Raw genomic sequence first — 21,715 nt, forward strand, 5'->3', positions numbered from 1 at the left:
ATATGCACTAGTTGGCTTATATATGATTATCTTCCATCTTACCGGCTATTTTCCCATTACTTTCTACAGTATATCTGACGATGACGTTATTATTGACGCTACAGTAAACAGCTAATGTATGTGGTCAAAGGACATGCACTACAATGAATCAAAATGACATACCCACCCACCAAACTCCCTCCACACGTTCTAATCAGATAATGGGGTTTTTTCCTTGAGTGTACTACAAAAGGAGGAAGTAGCATTAGAGAAAAAACATTCCTAAAGACAGGGGAAAATAAAAGTGAATGTTTGGGTCATTAAAACTGGAAAAGAAGTTCATCCAGAAGATATATATAATTCATTGGTTCTATATATAGTCTTCTTAATTTGAAGTTCCTTGAAATGAATCTCAGTTTCACATGGATAAGATAGATAACATCACCATAAAATAGTCTATGCAGAATTTATCTCGTAGGAAAAAGCGTGGCTTTGTTTTCATAATATGCTTTTTCTTCTTATAATTACTAATGATCTTATATAAATCTGGTATCGTTCTGTGACAGAATTTTTGCTTTACAAAATGAGACAAAAATAATCCAATTATTTTTCACATTCCCTATTTTCATTAGGAAAGTGTTACTTCAAACCTTCTATTTTAGTATTTTTTGTTTTGTGTTCCTTGGGGATAGGGTTGCACCCTTATTAAAAACAAAACAAAAGCCAGGAAAAAAATGTGAATACAATAGGAAGCAGAAAGCTACAACTAATCAGAATGTTAGAACAAAAATAAAATTTGGGCTTAGAAGAGAAATTAAATTAGAACTCTGGATCCAAATTCCAGGGCCTACTCAGTACAGCATGTTTGGCAGCTTACTTAGCTCAGTCCCCTGACTGGTAAAATGAGCACAATGGTAGTGATCTCCCAAGCTTCATGGAAGAGTAAACAGAATAAAACAGGACCTGACACAGTAGATATCTCATAAATATTAGCTCTTATCAGCAGTTCAGATTAGGAAACTGAGGCCCAGAAAGTTTCCATGCCTTCTTGGGGATAAGTTAACGAGCTAATGGCACAACTGTCATTAGAACTTGGGTCCTCTGATTAATTTGTATGTTTAGGTTCCTTCTCTGTTAAGATCTCTCTATTTGCAGTCTGGAGAAATTAGGTTCATAGGAGAAAGCAAGAGAGCAAAACTCCCTCAGAGAAGCACAGCCTAGATGTAAAAAAAAAAAAAAAAGAAAAGAGGAACACCAGGTGTTCTCACATGCTCACGCGCGCGCGCGCACACACACACACACACACACACACCCCAAAATAAGAAACAAAAAGAACGGGTGGAAGGTTGAGAGCAAGTGACACAGACACAAAACCTCCAATTACACATTTTATTATGATGCAATTCATTACAGCATAATTACATTTCTTATGAAATGATTAATCATAAGTTTAGAAGAAAAGGTTATGTTGAATGTTAATTATACACTCTTTAAAGAACTTCAAAGACACTAACAACGGTACTCTCACAGACTCTCTGCCAGTTGTCCTAAATTAAACTCTTAGAAGGCAATTCGGCACTATCTTTAAAAATTCAAAATCGTGTATCCTTTTACTCATCGGTACGGCTGGGAAGAATTTACCCTACAATTAACCTGTGAAGGTGTACAGAAATGTACACAAAAAGATGCTTGGTCCATTACTGGCAATACCAAATATTGAAAAAAATTAAGCATTCATCAACGAAGTGACAACTGTGGTGCATTCGTGTAATTGAATCAGTGGGATGACACCAAAGGGTCCTCTAGACAGTTTATAAAACGAAAAGGAGAATTTAGGTATATAAGAATAACCCATCTCTGTTTTTCTAAACAAAGAGTATAAATATGCAAATGTGTTAGGAGGAGAAAATGCTGCAAAGACATAAGAAACTAGGTATCTCTGGACAATGGGACTCAGGTCAGGAGGACTAGAAGATAGGCGTGAACATTTTTTTTTCATGATATATGGATATTACGTACTTAGTTTATAAATACAGATATCATATAAATGATATATTACCATACACATTAATTTTTAAATTAAAGGAAAATAAGTTAAAATAAATCAAAGATTGTAAAGAAACAGCAATAGACCAATGGGCATAATAGAGCACAAATTAAGAGCAGAGAACTTGAAGGTTTCCCTTATACAGAGCTGAACATTCTTTGTATTTATTTATTTACTTCAGAGAGAGAAAGAGAGAGAGCACATGAAGGGAGAAGCAGAGAGAGAGGGACAAGCAAGCTCCACACTGAGCTGGGAGCTCAATGCGAGGCTCGATCTCAAGACCCTGAGATCATGAACTGAGCCAACTGAGCCACCCAGGTGCCCCTGTAGCTGAACATTCTTACCTGACACTTAGCACTACAGTATTTTGCAACTCGACATTGAGAACATCGCATCAGCTTTTCCTTCCTGTTTAAAAAAAAAAAAAAATCACATTAGGAAATGAGTGAGAACCATATATATTTGAAGAAAGAAACATAAATCACCATACTGATGGCAATATGTCCTGCTCAGCCCACCTGTATGCTCCTGTAAGACTTAGATTTTCACACTGATGACTATCTTTCATCTTCAATGTGAGATGTAGACGTAACAGCTAACGGTCTCTTTTTCTTAACTGTGGTAAAATACATATAATATTTACCACTTTAAACATTTTTAAGTATATACTTCAGTGTGTTAAAAAGATTATTCAAGGCCCAAAATGGAGTCGCTTTTTCTAAGCCCCATATCATGTTTGAGACTTAACTACAGTTTTGGCTCTCCCAAAGATGAAATCTTAAACCAGTCAATCAGGGATTACTAGTTAGGTAATCTGCTTAGTAGATGCCTGCTCTCCCCTCAGGAAAGTGAACGACTTTTTCACCTAGTATAATTTTCTCGTTCCTGCTCTCTTCTGCCTATAGAAGTCTTTCGTTTTGTACAGCATCTCAGGGCTACTTTCTATCTGCTACACAGGGCATTGCCCAAATCCTGAACCACTGAACGAAGCTAATGAGATCTTTAAACTTTGCTCCGCTGAATTTTGTTTTTTAGCAAATGGCATTAAGTACATTCACACTGTTCTGCACTAGCACAACCACTAATGTTCATTCTAAAAAAAAAAATTAATTAATTAAAATCAGAGATTCCCATTGAGACCAAAAATTTTGCTCCACAGAGATTTTAAACTCTTCATATGAAATACAGAATCCAGTCCCATCAACTAGCTGAAGTATTCTATACTCTTCAGATATAAAAATTGTATAAGTCTTAACTTATCACACAGTTTAATTATGACTATATTCCTTCTGGAAAATGATTTTAAAATTCCATTAAATCCAGTTATGACTTTAGACATGCTGAACTGAGATACTCAAAAGTTACATCCCCTTAAATCACCTGTGTAACAAAAAAGCAAAAATGAAGAAAAAGTTGAATCATAAAATGAAAAGAATAAATGTGATGATAAAATTAACAGTGACAAACAAAAGGTAGGAAGGACTGTGGATAAATAAAGGGTACCCGAGAGCATTAGAAGTCAAACCGTAATACATCAACGACAAAACAATAACAAATCCTTCCAAGCACTTCTAATGTGCCAGGTACTGGTCACAGACTCTTACATCTATGATTTACTCTTACGTTCAAACAGTCCTATAAGTAAACAGTCTTATTACGACGACTTTACGGATACTTCAATTCATTTCAAGAGATAAAAAGTAAAGAGTAGTGCAAACACCATAAAGGGCAGGTGGCAGAGACTGAAAGGGAAAGAACAGAATCTTAAAGAGAATCGGAACCTAAACATACCAGGTACTTCACCTCTGGGACAGCAACGGTCAGATACGGAACATAAACCAAGGGGAGAGGTTAAAATCTAAGCAAAGGGAAGCCAAAGGGCCTCCCATCGCCAAGTATAAAGTTGTAGCTGCCACCTATCAACACCCCAGGCAACAACGCGAACCAAGCAATCTGGCCTTCACGTTCTTGCTTTGACCATCACACCACGTTGCCGCTCTTGGAAAACACTGGATACAAACAAAATCCACCACGCCACACCTAGGAGGCGAAGTTGGTTAAATGACCGAGTGAGATCGAGTGTGGGGTCAGACTCCGCACTCAGCACAGAATCTGCTTGAGATTCTCTCTCTCCATCTGCCCCTTCCATTCATTCTCTCTCTCTCTCCAAAGTAAATAAACCTTTTTAAGAAAAATACACCCATAGGCTGTTTATGAGACACACTTCAAATAAAAGGACACACAAAGGAGAATGAAAACGATATGCCACGCAAATAATAACTAGACAAAAAGCCTGTGTAATTACATCAATTTCAGAAAAAAAGGACTTTACAGTTAAAGATCTTGTTAGAGATGAATAAGTTCAATAATCAATGGTAACAGACTTCGATTCCCAGGTGGAGGTACCTAGGGACAAATGTACCCAGTCTCAAAATATACAAAGTACAAGTAACAGATCTGAGGAGAAAATGACCAACACAGTAAGTTGATACATGTAAGACCCTTAAAATAGTGCCTGGAATATAGTAAGTACCATGTAAGATTAGTTATACCTATAAAAAGATAAAGTATTTTTCAGAAATTCACAGACCAAGCAGATAAAGAATTAGGAGCTCAATAACTTACTTGATTTCATGCAATACAAAGACCCTTACACTTGTCACATGAAGTATATTCACACATTCCTTTTAAGTACCCACTGCCCATTTACAAAACGTGCCCAGAAAGTAGACCACAGAGCAAATCTCAAAAATCCCAAAGAGTCAATACCATATAGATAATTTTCTCCAACCATAAAAGAATTAAATTAGAAATAACAACAACAAAAAAAAAAAAAGCCCAGGGAAATATCATGTGCATGAAAATGTAAAAGCATGCTCTTACGGAATTCAAGGATCAAAGAAGAATGATCATAAAATGAGAAAAGATATAGATATTTTTTGTTAGGTAGGCTCCACACACAACATCAGGAAACAAACTCACAGCCCTGAGATCAAGAGTCACATGCTCTACTGACTGAGCCAGCCAGGCATCCCTAAAATAAGAGGATGGATCATATCAACAAATGTCTTGCAAGATGACTTAGGAGGAAGTTACAAATAAATAACATGAGGAACAAAATGGAATGGAACTCAAGAGTCAGTAGAGTGAACAGCAAACAGGAGAGAATTCTGAAAGAATGGCAGCAGTGATACAGTTTTCGAATCTCCTTAACTCACCCCACAAAAAAATGACAGTGCAGGTGAGACAGCAGTCCTGAGTATCACCCCCTACCCTGGGAAACATCCCAACAAACTCGAAGTATGAATGAGCACAGGACACCACTACCAGCTCTGAGACTTAAATCAATATATTTGTGGGAGAAAAACAAAGAAGGCAGCTGGGCTCCCAATAAACCTGAAAACAAAAGAAGCCCCAAAGTGCCAAAAGATACCCAGTGTGGGGAGCCAACCTGAGAACAGGTAGCCAAATGCGGGAGAGGATGCTAGGTGCAGGAACGTTCCTGAGGATGTCACTGGGGTCCCCGTGAAGGCTGTCTTCCTCAGACCTGGCTCCTCAGACTTTCCCTCATCTCCCTTATTCGGGTATACATTATTCAGAGGCAATTTCTGTTCCTTGCAAATTAAAAGCCCAGCTGTACAAAGTGTTTCTTCTCGATTTTAAAAATTAATGAGCAGGAACAAGATACCTCAGAAGGTCAGTGATGAACAGGTTAGCAAGTCGAACTGTGTCCTCTCCCTCCCATAGCTACCAACCCAGAGCTTTAAGGAATTTTAACACGGGATTTTGGCAAAGTAAATACCAATATTAGACTAAGTACCTAAATAATTGAATCGTCGTTTCGACGTGTGAAGGAAACTCCTTATCATGAGTTATTTAAATGTTCAGTTATTTTTACGTATCAAACAACGAAATAAATTTAAGTTCTCAAGTTTCACAAAAAAGGTCAACAGAATCCAAGAGAAAAGCTGCGTGTGTCTGATCAGAAAATCCCTGAGCTTCGGTAGAGTCACTGCTTGTCTCTCAGGGGCAAGACTCAGAGCCTCGCATCCCGTGACGCAAATCCCAGCGCTGCAAAGGAGAATGAGTGCAATGAGTTTCCTTCCAATGCTAAAATGATTTGCTTCTGCCTCTCTTGTACAGCCAACAACTATAAACTAGATTTGAAGATGACCAAAGTTGTACACAATCTAAGGCAAATTACAGTAGTTTCCGAGGCACAAAGAAGTAACGAATATAGAATTTTCACAGACTGCAGAAACACGCTGCTTTCAAAACGGTTAGCTCAAAGGCCAAATGGACTTTCTGAACAGAAAGCATCTGTCCCTCCCCTCCACTCACGCTCTCTCTCTCTCAAATAAATAAATAAAATCTTTAAAAAGAAAGAAAGAAAGAAAAGCAATCTAAGGAAATAGGTTAGCATTGTATCAGTAAGAGGAAATGATTAGTTTTTTTTTTACCTCTTTTGCCCTCTCCACTTAAGAGAGAAATAGTACTCTATACCCAAATAGGAGAAGATACTAAACTATTTTACACCAAAATCAGTGTTATCTTTAGCTCTACCCACCAAAATAGCAAAAAAGAATCCCCAATCACCTACTCATGTAAACTGTGATATGCTGTAGAAAAGTGTCAAATCACAGAAAATTCTCAGGTTGCTCAGTGCCACACATACAGTGTGGTTCATAGAGCAAACCAGTTAGGTCCTCTCTTCCAAGTAAAGGCTGGGACATAATGAGTTTCGCCAACAGCACAGGTAACAGAAATGGAAAGGAAATGAAAACAGAGCAAAATTACTTGTTCTTCCAGTATACAAATTAAGAAGTTATATATGAATACAGGAGAAACCACTGTCTCTAAAAAAAATCAAAGAAAAGATTAATTGGCCCTTCAAATCACAATTGGGGTAATATTTAAGGGAGTTAAGTATCCCAGGATTTAAAACTCTGCCCGAAATTAATATGGGCAGGTGCCAGGCAGAGGAAAAGAAACTTCCTGGAAAGGATATAGAAAACAAACAAATTCTAGTGACTCAAATTCCTCCCAGCGCTGGCACCTGCAGAATCCATTTTAAACCTTCTGTAGAGAAAACTGTATCTACAACACATTCATATATAGTATGCTTAGTACACAGGCAATATGTTTTGATCCCCTAGAAGTCTCCCAGTGTGCCCTGCAGGAGAATCTCTCCTTCAACGGCCACCCACACACACCTGCTGGCCAGTCTGGCTCCGGCAACGGCTCAGGAAATACAAGGAAGCTTGGCAACCTTCGCGCCCTCCGAAGCAACTCATCCGGACAGAGCACAGCCCTGTACAGTCAGAAGGAACCCAGAGCCCACCGTGTGTCTTTGCAGCCTCTTCTTCTGAGCTGAAGATCTGTGCCCAGGAATCTTTTGCACACCTCTGTGCTTTCTCAAGAACCAAAATTTAGTTTGTGGCTGATCACTGTGACCTTTGAGAAGAAAGATGAGCTAAGAGAAAGAACAGAGCTCAATTAGATAGAGCCCACATCACTTATACTTGCTAAAGAAAGAGTGTTGACCATGGGATGTCTGATGTAATACCCCTGCCTTCAGACAAGGCTTAAGGACGTTTCTCTGATAACAATTCCTGTGACAATATTTCTTCACACAATTAAGACACAGGATGCTCCGTGGAGCATGGGGAATACAGACTGTCTCAAGAATCAAGAGCTCCATTTTTCTTAAAGGCAAAAACCAAAATAACTATGTGAATGAGGTCTAAATATAATTTTTAAAACAAAGAGACCATAGACGTAATATTTCTTTAAAGAATTTTTATGTGTGTAAACATCACTGAAATCTCAGAATCCTGAACTCATTAAAAATGTTAATGTCAGGTACCCGAGTACTTGGCTGTTTCCCCATGGAAATTTCTGAAGCAAATGAAATTCTCCACTATGAAAAGGAGATTATCCCCAAAAAGTCATGCAATTCTATCCAAGGGTAGTGCAATTACTTTTACTCTGACCAAATGAAATACACTGCAAAATGCTAAACATACAGAGTTCCCTTTGGCATAAATATTAATAATTCAGAAAAGAAATCTTCCATTTTTGTTTCCAGATGGTAATTATGTTGGTATGGGCCCAACGGCTTCTTTTTAAATTAAAGAGGTTCACATCCACCATCCAGCTAACTATCAAATAGTTTTTTTTAAGATTTTATTTATTTAGTTGAGAGAGTGAGTGAGTGAGAGAGCACAAGCTGGGGGAGAGGCAGAGGCAGAGGGAGAAGCAGACTCCCTGCCAAGCAGGGAGCCCAACAGGGGGCTCGATCTGGAATCATGACCTGAGCAGAAGGCAGACGCTTAACCGACTGAGCCACCCAGGAGCCCCGCAAATAGTTTTTAATACAAGATAGCAGATGTGGTCAAAATTACACAGACTCATAATACAGGAAGGCAGAATTGGTTTGGACTCATTTTTCTACAACCCCTATCACTTTATTTCAGATTTCTAAATTCAAAGTACAAAACAAGAAAATGTAATGGTTAATATTTCTATGGATCTATGATCCAGAGGCACCATATCTTCCTGGGCAAAAAACAAGCAATTTAAACCCACATTAGCGCTCAGAGAAAAAGCATGGCAAAGCATCTGAGCCAAATGAGCCACGAGAGGCAGACCATCTGACTTCTCCTTCCACTCTTCTCTGGCTCCTGAACTAAACCTATTGTTGTACTTGGGGAGACAGTCCTACCTGGTGAACACAAACACCAACTGTTAAATTCAGCAAGTGTTCAGTGGTTGGCCCCCATGTGGACAGCACCCTGCAAGGTCCTGCGTTGATACATGCAGAGAAGGCACGACAGCCACAGCCCCTAGAAGCTCCCGATAAACAAGAACAGGTCAACACATACCACTTGCAGAACAAGCCACAACACGAAACCAAGTTTTGAGAAGCAGCACAGAGTATAGGACCTGAGTTGAGATGATGGAAAAGTCACGTTCTTATCAAGAGTGACTAAGAGAAGATGGCAGAGCTGTTGTTAAGGAAAGGGAAGTCCCCGTTACGTAAAAATGAAAATGATAGAGCAGCTTAGAGTTCAAAATCGGCACTGCAAGTGCTAGGGTCTGACTGTGTAGTCACCAACATTCAGGAGTGGAAATCGTAACCCTCAAAGGTGACAGGATAAGGAGGCAGGACCTTTGGGAGGTGCTTGGGTTATCAGGGTAGAGCCTTCATTTAGTGTTCTTTTTTTTTTTTATTTTTTATTTTTCTTTTTTTTTAAGATTTTATTTGAGAGAGAGCAATGCAGGGGGTAGGAACGGAGGGAGGGGGAGAAGCAGGCTCCCCACTGAGCAGGAAGCTCGAAGAGGGGCTCGATCCCAGGACCCTGAGATCATGACCTGAGCCGCAGGCAGACGCTTGCCCAACTGAGCCACCCAGGTGCCCTGGAATTAGCATTCTTAAAAAGCAGTCCCAAAGAGCTCACCCCTTCTATCAGGTGAGGACACAGAGAGAAGGCGCCCACTATGAAGCAGGAAGAAAGCCTTCACCAGAGTTGGACCATGGGGCACCTTGAGCTTGGCCTTCCCAGCTTCCACAACTGTGAGAAAAAACTTCTAGTGCTTAAAAGCTACCCCACCCGACATTTTGTTAGAGTAGCCCCAAGGGACTAAGACACCAAGCCCACTCCCTACCAGCAGTGTAATCTTGCAACTTCCTTTGGCCTCAATTTCCTCTCTGTAAAATGGGAGTAAGAAACCACTCATAAAATTGCCGGCCGGACTACAAGAGATCACCCACCCAAAGTGCCTGTTCGCACTGTGCCAAGCAAGCAGACCATCCAGCACAGAGTTAAGGCTGAGGTGCTGAGAGTAATATTTTCAGAGTGCTCAAGATTACCTTGTCTATTTCTATGCCCTTTCTGAAAAGAGTTTCTTCTATACCTATCCCATGATTGCTAAAACAGCACAACCCACAGGTGGGACAAATGTGGTCATCGCCATGCATGCACACAGACATGACACTAGCCCTACTCTTTACTCGGCTCTGATTCCGAGTTTTGACCCGCATCATAAGCATTTCACTGCTCAATCTCCATTCACCAAAGTTTCTATTACCATTATTTTTAATTTGATCGGAATGATTAACTTGAGTGCTCTGATTCAAGGAGCTAAAGACGTTTTAGGAAAGTTTCATTTGTGGAAATGACAATCAGAGAGGACCATTACAACATCACTAAAATTAAAAGTCAATTACGACTCCTATCATTCTGTTTCCTTGACGCAAGGTAATGTCTACCACAAGTTAAGAGCACAGACTTAAACTTTCCTCATTATATAACATTTCAATACAAAATTCGGCAAAGGGTGCTCAGGGCCCTCTTCATGCTTAAAATTGGTGACTTACAGCTGTTTTCTAGGCAAAGCACATGAGTAAACTGAAGAAATTTGTGACCAAAATGCAATGCTGAAGAGGGATCTGTTCGAACAACGACATCTGTGTTCCTAAACAGGAAACCTCTCGAGCTCAGTCTAGTAACACCACTCTGGTAAGTCTAAGAGATGTATTCAATTTCCCCCAAGTCTTCCAGAAATCCAAAATAATATAACTGTGAGAAATAAGAAAAAGATCTGATTCCACCCAAAGAGTGAAATCAGAAATCCTTTAAACAAATAAGAAAAAGATCTGATTCCACCCAAAGAGTGAAATCAGAAATCCTTTAAACATTCCACCCAAAGAGTGAAATCAGAAATCCTTTAAACACAGAGCGTAGACATAAAAATCAAAATACCACGGGTAGAATTTCAAAAATGTGTAAGAATATTTGATCAACATTTTCAACAATAGTGTATGACCTAAGTATTCAAACTGGCAAAAGATGGTCAACTTGATTTCAGTTCCAGAAAATAGTTTGTCAGGAAGGAGGAATTCTCTGTATCTTTCTCTAATTAAAAAACGAAACTTAGGGGCGCCTGGGCGGCTCAGTTGGTGAAGCATCAGCCTTTGGCTCAGGTTATGATCTCGGGGTCCCGGATTGAGTCCTGCTCAGCAGTGAGTCTGCTTCTCCCTCTCCCTCTGTGATTTCTCTTGCTTTCACTCTCTCTCAAATAAATAAATAAAAAATCTTGAAATAAATAAAGTATCACAAGTGTCTCTTGCCCCCCACAACTCACGCACCCGCTCTCTCCCTCTCTCAAATAAATAAGATAAAAATGAAGCTTAACAACACCATGATTCTTTTTTAGCTTTAACAGCTAGAAAACAAAAAGCCAAATTCACTATCTAATTATACTAATCTCGTCATTTCAGAGCCCCAGAAGCATCTTCTCCTTCTGCCTACTTTAAAATTTGCCCTTCTATTTTATAATGAAGTATATTACTTTGTTTAACGTTTAACTACAAATTTCCTCAAGTAATCGTGGAAATAAGCATAACGAAATCTCAAGTAAGTCACTGTCTCTTTTGGAGAACAGAATGAAACTTAATTATAAAGAAAGTGGACACGGCACGTGGGTGGCTCAGTCGGTCAAACATCCTTGATTTCGGCTCAGGTTGGAATCTCAGGGTCTGGAGATTCAGCCCCACAATGGGCTCCTCACTCAGTGGCGAGTCATCTTGAGGATTCCCTCCCTCTGCCCATCCCCCAGATGGCATGCTTGCACACTCTCTCTCAAATAAATAAATAAATAAATCTTTTTTTTTTAAAGTGGACTTTGCTGACCTAGTCCCAATGTAAAACAAAACAAAACAAAAAAACCTTAAGAGTCCTTAAGACACACATAATTAAATGTTACACCTGCTAATGCATTATAATTAACAATAAATTCATAAAGACTCGTATAGAGTGATCATTAGCTGACAACGATTCAACGAGAGTTAACGGGTCAGCGCAGGGGGTTTTCGAACCTCTGTGGTCCTCCTAAAGGGAGCAGGTGTACGGCCAATACCAGGCTTTCCCATGGCCCCAACCATCAACCTCATAGATTACATTTACCAGATAATGACATTGCTTTTCAGCAAACACACAGGTGAGATTGTAGGAATAGAAATTTTGATTAGAGTAGGTATAGAAAGGGAAAATAAATACCAGAATTTGGAACATTTAGAAGGCCTAGACAGAAAAAAAAGAGGAGAAACTATGACAATGTACCAAAATGGAAGTTAGAAATGAATAAGAAGGAAATTTCATTTGCCCTGAAATTTGGACTTAGGCTCAGTACACTCCCAGGTATGGAACAGGGAAGTTACACTGAGCAGAAAAAATCCTACGAGCAATGCACTTTAATCCTAGCTACTTCATTTACCGTTCTGCAACTACAGGTAATAAATATATTTCTTGGTCCCTAAAGTTATTCTAATCTAAGATAATAGTCATGATAATAATAATAATAATAAAAGCTACCTGGAGGGGAGCCTGGGTGGCACAGTGGTTTAAGCAACCAACTGTTGATTTCCACGAAGGTCAAGATGGGATCGAGCACCCCCACCTCCACTCTCCCGTGGGGCTCCGAGCTCAGCAGGGAGTCCTGCTTGGGATTTTCTCTCTCCTTCGCCCTCTGCCCTCCCCTCACTCACTCTCTCAAATAAATAAATCTTAAATTAAATAAATAAAGTCAATGAGCTATAATAATATGAACTAATATCTAATTCTTAATAAAGCCTGAACTTAATTTTATTATGGATTTATAAAAAGAAATATACATATATTCTCAAAAAAATCATTTTATTTACACACGAGGTAAGGGATGTCTCACAAATATATACTGTCTGATCCCTATATAATTATGTATGAATGTCTGTGTGTATATATAAAGATGTATCACAATGTGTTTTATCATCCCATATTGATAGAATTAACAGCATGTCCATACTGATGAACATCTGGATTCCAATGTTTTACTATTATAAACAATTCTACAATGGGGGCGCCTGGGTAGCGCAGTTGTTAAAGCGTCTGCCTTCAACTCAGGGCGTGATCCCGGCGTTCCGGGATCGAGCCCCACATCAGGCTCCTCCGCTGGGAGACTGCTTCTTCCTCTCCCACTCCCCTGCTGTGTTCCCTCTCTCGCTGGCTGTCTCTCTGTCACATAAATAAATAAAATCTTTAAAAAAAAAAAATAAAAAAAATAAAATAAAATAAAAAATAAACAATTCTACAATGAATACTTGCACTGTTTAATGATTTTCAAAACTGTTTTATCTTAATCGGGATTTAAAAAGACTGAAGGGGGACACCTGGGTGGCTCAGCTGGTTAAGTGTCTGCCTTCAGCTCGAGTCATGATCTCAGGGTCCTGGGATCGAGCCCCACGTCGAGCTCCCTGCTCAGCGAGGAGTCTGCTTCTCCCTCTCCCTCTGCCTGCTGCTCCCCCTGCGTGTGCTCTCTCCCTCATTGCCCTCTCAAATAAATAAGTAAAATCTTATAAATAAATAAAAAGATTAAAAGACCACAAAGATGTTTTATTTATCTGGGTTATATCTATAAATATTTATATAAGTGTTTACTGTATTAGAGAGTAAAACTAATCTTTGAAATATTTATTAATGCATTTAATAATCCCATTATATGTCAGCATAAATAAAGTATTTTTATAAAAAATATTTTCTGAAACAAAAATAAGTTAGTAAGGAGAGTGGTACTACTTTGCATTTTTGAAAATCTCTTTAACACCTCACTTAATAGAAGCCAGCTGGATTCTCACTATTCAACTTTCTGTTGAATAATCACGTCATATCACTTCTAGAAAATTCCACTGTATACACTAATGATGAAACGAGACTTAAAAAGGCAAATAATGTCAGGCATATCGGTGGTTCAATCGATTAAGCATCTGCCTTCAGCTCACGTCATGATCTCAGGGTCCTGGGATCAAGCCCAGCATCGGGCTCCCTGCTCAGCAGGGAGTCTGCTTCTCCCCCTCCCTCTGCCCCTTCCCCAGCTTGTGCTCTCTCTTGCTCACTCTCTCTCTCTAATAAATAAAATCTTTTTTTAAAGGCAAATAATGACTTAATATTATTATAAAAATAGCTTCCATCTTCTAGATCCCTTGAAAGGACCTTGGGGAGATCCCTCTGACTTCCACTGCTTTAGAATAACATTTTCCTAGAAGAGGAATGGCTCAAGTTGTACAAATGCACATCTGGAAGGCGTTGCATTTTTGACACATCTCTCAATGGGTCTCCAAAGTGGCTGCAGGAATTTTACACTTCCACAGCAGTGTAAGAGTCCCCTTAAATCCATGTTTTGTCAACCCTTCAAATTGTCAGTCATTTTACTTTCCGCCAGTCTGAATTGTGTGAAATATTTTATCTAACTGTGGGATTTTTTAAAATAAATATTTACTTATTTATTTGAGAGAGAGAGAAGGGGGGAGAGTCAGAGGGAAAAAGAGAAGCAGACTCCACACTGAGCACAGAATTGAACGTGGGGCTCGATCTCACCATCCTGAGATCATGACCTGAGCTGAAACCAGGAGTCATCAGAGGCTCAAACGACGGCACCTCCCAGCCATCCCATCTCACTGCTGGACACTCTCCTAATAAGCAGTCAGAGTTTGAGCAGCCGACTAAGTGCATTCATCATTCAAGGTTTCTCCTCTGTGAATTACCTGTTTGTATTATTTGCCCATTTTCTACTAGGTTATCTTTTTAAGAGATTAAACTCAATTTATTTTTTAATAATTTATTGAGTTTAATCTCTTGTCAGAAGCATGTTTTGTAAACTAATTTCTCACAAACTGTGCCCGTATTAATTTCTCAACTAGGCAATATAAGACAATATAATACGGTAAATCACTAACACTGGAACCATATAGCCTGGAATTGAATTCTAGTTTATTACCTAGTAGCTGTGTGATACTGAGCAATGTAATCTCTCTAAACCACCAAACTAAAGTGAGAATAATTATAGTACCAACATTAAGTGGCGTAATGAGAATTAAGTAAAACATGTAAAACTCTTAACATTGTGTTTGGTTCATAGAAAGTGCTAATTAAAAATTAGTCTTCTTATCATCACATTAATATTATTCCTTTAAGAGGGTTTTTTAATAGTAAACTCTCAAAGAAGTTCCTCTATATCATTTGAAATACTTCGGTGCTGAGTAGAAATATTTTTTAAAAGTTTACCTATTCTAGAAGTTCAGAATTTTTATGAACTTTTTTTTCATAGATGTTTTCAAGTTCCTCATATAACTAACTCTAAATTGTTGGATCAAAGTACAGAAACAGTACAAGTTATTTACTGAAATACTCACATACATAATTAAATGGTAATTACTTCTTAGCTTAGAAGAAACCAAACATGAACACAATTTAACCATGAAACTCGTGTTTTGGGGGGAAAAAAACCCCTAGTGTTTTTGGGAAAATTGCTGGTCAACATCAGTTTTAAATGTTCTAGAAATGAAACACCTGTACCCAAATACTAAAAGACTTCTATACATTTGTTCTCTTATCTCAAAAGAAAAAAAGAATCAGATATAATAAGGCTGCATTGAATGCTTTTATTTTTCTACACAGATCACCGGAAAGGCTGAGGAAATCGTAATGCATCAAGATCGCCGTCCCCTCATTAGGCTGGTAGCAAAAAGTATTCAGCACAAGAGAGCAAAGATAATTAACTCTTTGCAGGTAAACTAAACCATTTTACTAAAAAGTAATTTCCTTGTTTATAGCTCATTTACAATAATCTTTAGAAGACAGAAATTTTTTAACTGATCAACCTTGACTAAACTAAAAGAATGCCGATGGCAATAAACTATAACATCTCTTTTCCCCCAGAGAAAATGAGAAAGAAAATAATTCTTGAAATGTCATCAAATGGTTTTTAAAAATTATGTGATATTTTAAATGGTAAGTTTTAATTATCTTTTTTCTAATACAGAGATCTTTTGGATGCCTCATCCTTCCTGTTGTCACTGTTCTTTATTTCACTGCGCTCATAATCACCAAAGACCTATTATACCATGGACTGTGATAGTTCTGGAGAAATACAGATCAAAAGGCATAGTCCTGCCTTCGAGGACGGCTGGCGCTACAACAGAAGCAGACTAGCAGAAACAGCAATAATGCACTAAACATCTATCATGTGGTGTGAGCTACTGTGCTGGATACCTGTAACACAGCGGTAGATGGAGAGTCGTAAACTGAGGTATCAGAAGTAATAGTTATGGTCATCACAGGTCCTAGGGTATGGCCATAGGAAGAGGCAGCTAAATTGGGGTAAAGACAATCAGAAGTGCGGATGAAGAGGCCACGTGTTGGGATGTTCAGCAGGAATAATGATGAAGAGTGAGTCTCAATGTAAAGAAATCACTGGAAGGTGAGATAAAGGGGAGGTATGATGGCAAATGCTTCAAAGGAGCTAGCAATTTTGAGGGACAAGAAAAATCATCTCAAAGCAGCAAGGGAAGCATTCTGTTTCTCTAGACCCTGAGGTACTTTCAGGGTAGGAAAAAACAGCCACTACTTGGGAGGATAGGAAGCACTGTCCTCAGAGGGCAGTCAGGTTTCAGTTAGAGAAAGAAGGAGAAAGGAAGGGTGCCTGGGTGGCTCAGTCAGTTAAGCATCTGCCTTTGGCTCAGGTCATGGTCTCAGGGTCCTGGGATCGGGCCCTGCATCAGGCTCCCCACTCAGGGGGGAGTCTGCTTCTCCCTCTCCCTCTCTACCTCGCCCCGCTCATCCTCTCTCTCTCTCTCTCTCTCTCTAATAAATAAATAAAAACTTTAAAAGAAGAGAGAAAAGGGAACACTTGGAGACCTTCGGGATATGGAGGTGTGAAGATGAATGTGCCAGGTGATATAGAAGGTGGGGGACAGTGTTGAGCAACGGTGAGGACTCAAACTAGATTAGGGGAGACACAGAGCCAGATGGAGCTAAGACAGGTACTGGTGGATAACTTTACATTGTATCTGATTTCAGAGGCCAAGCACATTCCACCAAATGCTGCTCCTAAAATATCCCTAATGCAAAATGATAAAAGTTATAGTCAAAATATGTAACAAAATTCCAGGAAAATTCAAGAGCAGAAACAGAGCACTACCAGAAGCCAGGTAATAAAAGGTGATCAGTGAAACTGGAAATACAGAAGGAATTAGCTGAATAATTAAGTAAAAATTAAATTAAGTAATTTTCCTGGGTTACACTCTAGGCACTGATCTCTTCAAAGTCCATAGTCTACAGTCTTAAGCAGTGTGTCAAATGTCCAATTATGAGCGTCTTCTGAGAGCCAGGCAAGGGGTGGCAAGGCCTAAAACAAGGCAGGGAAAGTTAAAATACAGGTAGGATAATGGCTACAAAAATAATCAAGAGCCACTTTAGAAAACAACCTGGCAGTTCTTCAAAAGGTTAAACATAGAATTACCCTGTTACTCAGCAATTCTGGTCCTAGGTATACAGCTAAGAGAAAAGAAAACATATGTCCACACAAAAATGTGCGCATGAATGTTCATACCAAAGAAGTGAAAAGGCTCCAATGTCTACCAACTGATAAATGGGTAAATAAAATGTGGCATATGCAAGCACTGGACTATTATTCAGCCATCAAAAAGGAAGTATTGATTGATACATGCTACAACATGGATGAACCTTGAAAACGTTATGCTAAATGAAAGAAGCCAGTCACAAGAGAAATCACATATTCTATAACTCCATTGATATACCCGGAACAGACACATCCATACTGAAAGAAAGTAGACCAGTTGCCTAGGGCTGGGGTGGTAACGAGGGTAACTGCAGTAAATGAGAAGTGCCTCTAATGGGTTCAGAATTTTTCTCATGGTGATGAAAATGTACAAGAATTAATTGTGGTAATAGTTTCACAACTCTGTGAATATACAGTTAAAACCACCGAACTGTTTACAGATAAACTGTATGGTGTATGATTTATATCTCAATAAAGCTGTTGCCCCCCAAAAAAGACAATCAAGAGACGGCTGTATCTCTCCGATTAGTTCAGTTCTATTCTAATGTCTGGTAGGAACAAAGAATGTTGGGCCAAAAAACTCTACTTCTAAGACAAACACAGCCCTTTGCTTCCATTACAGAGAGAGCAATGGCACTTCCTCACAATGGCCAGATCCCCCATGGACAGATTCCAATCTCTGATGCCTCAGGGCTCACAGTGTGTTCCAGAAAGGGAGGTAAAGCCTGCACCACCCCTCACACTCCCTGAGACATTTCTCTTACCTTCCCCCTACACAGCTACTAGAGAACTGAGCAGACCTCATCTGACATAAACAGGAATATTCACAAAATAGACACTAGTTTAGCGAGTCCCAGGAAAGGCTCTCTATTAAAACAAAAGGTTTAAATGCAATCTGAATCAATAGATTTCTTAATTTCATTAAGGATGAAAGCCTTGGAAGAGTCAGTGAACCCAGGACATGCTCATATACAAACGAAGGTATACTAAATAATTCATTTAAATTGTTTTCACAGTGTAACAGATACAGATGATATGATAAAATCAGCAAAGGACAGCACTGAAGAGATTTAAAGGCACTGCCAGGGGACAAAACTTGGAGGAGAGAGTCAAAGTGTGTCAATGCTTTTGTGCAGAGTACCAAACACAAATTGCAATCAAGTTAATCAGAAGACTTCAAGATTTTCTCATACCGTGAAGGAAGACCAGTGAACTCAGACTGTCAGACACATGCACTAAAGGCTTCCTGAAAAGCAGGATGTATCCAGCCATGAGTATCTCCCACAGGGCCTTGCACATCTCACACAGTGAATAAATGTTTGAGAAATGAATAAATGCATTTACATATAAAAAGTACTTTCAACTAGACCTCCAAGACCAGTAATGCTTGAGACCTGTAAAAAAAAAATCACAGCAAATTTTTCCAAAATGGTTCTCTCCTAAATGTCAAGAGGCAACTGTTAGAATAGTCTAAGGATGGCTCTTTGTGCTTCATACACCTTGTATCTCACAGATAAGGGTGAAATGGTCTCTACCTTCATTCAGATACCTATCCCAACAGACACAATACAGTTTTCAAAATTTTATGTTGGAAATCCTTGGTTTAAGGGCAAACTCAAAATTCTAACCTGGTAATCACACATACTACTTACAGATTGAGTGTGCTAGGGGGGAAAAAAGGTGTACAACACCATGCTTTTCCCATCTGCTTATTTATACAGCAGATTTTCGATTTTATAAAAGAAGTTCATAAGTGAAAATATGTGCACACACAGAATAAATGACCTTTTTTGAAAAAAAAATCTTTATTTATATGAGAGAGAAAGAGAGAGAGAGAGAGAGAGAGAGAGAGCAAGGGGCAGGGACAGAGGGCCAGGGATAGAATCTTAAGCATCCTCCATGCTCCGCAAGCAGGCCGACACAGGGCTGGAGCTCACGACCCTGAGACCACAACCCTGAGATCACAACCTGAGCTGACACCAAGAGTTGGATGCTTAACCTACTGCACCACCCAGGCGCCCCACAGAATAATCATCCTTGTTTAAAAAGCTAACACCCAGAAATATTATCTACCAAAAATGAACATTAGAGAGTAACTGTCATTTAAAAAAAAAAAAAAAGAAAGAATTCCTCATATTCACTTTTCCAAAAAATTTCGTCAAGTATTTTTTTAAGTGGAACTGTTTCTGTTACACTTAACATTATTAGATTGATATAAATTTTATTTCCACTTGTCATGCCAAGACTACATCGCCAAGCTAAAACAAAAATCTGCCTCTACATATATCACAAATACAAATAAAGTTGCTAGCATTCTTAGACCATCAATTAGCTAAATAAGCAACTCAGACAATGGGTCCAATCTCTCCCAAGTGAGGTGTCTCTCCGCCCTCCCCCTTCCCAGGAAGCTTGGGAAATGCAGAGGGAAGGCAAGAAAGATACCAAAGGAATGAGCAACATGGCCTCTGTCTTCACAGCACCATCCACCACCAGGGAGGGGATCTGAATGAGATGAGAGATCCCAGCAATCACTGAAAGGAGACCTCCTGAGAATACCCTCTGCCCAAGATGACAGAAGACAACACTGCTGGAATGAGCAGCCAAGCTTCATCTGGGAGGTCGACAACACACCAGACCTACCGAATTCAGAGTATGCATCTCAAAGATCTCTAGGTGATTCGAATTTCACTACAGGTAGAAAAGTATTGGTCTAACCTACAAAAAACAGCCATACCTTAAAATTGAATTATAGGCAATTATTCTGGATATGAAGCTTCTTTGGTTTAAAAATATATTATCCCTGAAATGGTAAGCAGCAAAATCTAACAAATCACATGAAATAAAAGCTGTCATGATGCTGCATTTTAGAAGATGGTCAAAGAATCAAGATGATTGACCCCGATCGGTAAAATTCTGGACAAAATACACACACACACATATATACACATACAGTATTACACTGTAACAAACTCAGCCAATAAAAGTGTAAAAGTGTAATCAACCTAAGCACTTAATTTAAAAATTGGTAGCTGTCACTTTATATAAATCTGTTTGAAAATATAGTGATAAAGCAAAGTTTAATTTATTTCACCAACATGAAGCTCCAAGTTCAAAACATGTAAGGTTTTAATGAAGCGTGCAATATCAGAAAACAATGACTAGTAAAAGGGGATACTACAGCCCCAGAATAGAAGGCATTAAAAATACCCAGACTAAAAGAAGTACGAAGATGCTCTCAGGTGTAGGAGAGAGATTCATGATGAGGGGAAAGGCAAGCAAGAATAAAAGCCAAAGTGAATTATAAAGTTATGAACGCAGCGCACCTGTGCTCCCAAGACTGTAGACAGCTAGCAAAACAATTACCATTTCCTTAATAACGTACTACTCCGAAAAACTTTAAATTGATTTTTAAGGTCACGTCTTCCCCTCGACAGAGCAATTCTGAAATGAAAGTGACAAGTAAAAATAGAAAAGGCTTTTAAAATGCATTTTACTATGATTTTTTCCAAAGTACATCAGTCTTGCCAAAGATGTAGCTGCCGTGATGTCTGACATCCCGAAATATTTAAACTTAAAGGATAAATTAAAGAAAGACATGATGGGGTCTTCTACTTGCTGGGTGACATGAGTTACATGTAGTGGCATACTCATGTGCTCTTTACCTCATCCCCATCCCTGTCTTTACTCCATCAGCATCTAGCACAAGACAAAGCACAGAACAGGTGCTCAATATTTAGTAAACAGATGAATGATTCACACAGCTTGTCTAATGCTCATATTTATAAGAGAGACCATATAGCACTGTACACACACACACACACACACACAAATAACTAACTCATAGCCAACCCTGATTTATTACTGAGTAGCTCGCAAACATGTATCACTAGTCATGGGGGAAATGACTATAAGAAGAAGTGATAAACCTTGAGGCATAATATTGCCATCTTCATGTATAAACAGCACAATCAAAATGCATTTTGTCTCCTCAAAAAGAGAAATCAATCATTCAAGTAGAAGGGTACGTGAAATATCACGGTCCAGTTCAATCCAAGAAGGAGCACTAGACATAAACACCAGCTGCTGGTCCACACCCATCATGGATAAGCCTCTCATTCCCCTCATCTTTCCTCCTGCAACTCTCCTCACGTATCCCCGCTTGCTTTATCTACCAGAACTTACAGAAAAAACTCCTATCACCAAAACCCTGCTCATCTTCTTAGCCACAATAAAAACCAACACCTTTGTTTCATGCACATTACAGGCCTGTCAGCTTCTATTCCCTTACGTCTA

The 21,715-nt window shown here is 39.0% G+C and overlaps 1 protein-coding gene across 2 annotated transcripts in view; it reads right to left on the reverse strand.

Annotated features, from left to right (window-relative positions):
- Window positions 1-21,715, reverse strand: part of SMYD3 (SET and MYND domain containing 3) — a 684,303-nt gene that overhangs the window by 516,003 nt on the left and 146,585 nt on the right. For both annotated transcript variants that reach the window (XM_026509552.4, XM_057315666.1), the window contains exon 2: window positions 2,371-2,434. In XM_026509552.4, the coding sequence (XP_026365337.1) occupies window positions 2,371-2,434 (64 nt within the window). The remainder of the gene's footprint in view (window positions 1-2,370; window positions 2,435-21,715) is intronic.

Source organism: Ursus arctos, unplaced genomic scaffold (assembly GCF_023065955.2).
Source record: "Ursus arctos isolate Adak ecotype North America unplaced genomic scaffold, UrsArc2.0 scaffold_2, whole genome shotgun sequence".
Classification (NCBI taxonomy): domain Eukaryota; kingdom Metazoa; phylum Chordata; class Mammalia; order Carnivora; family Ursidae; genus Ursus; species Ursus arctos.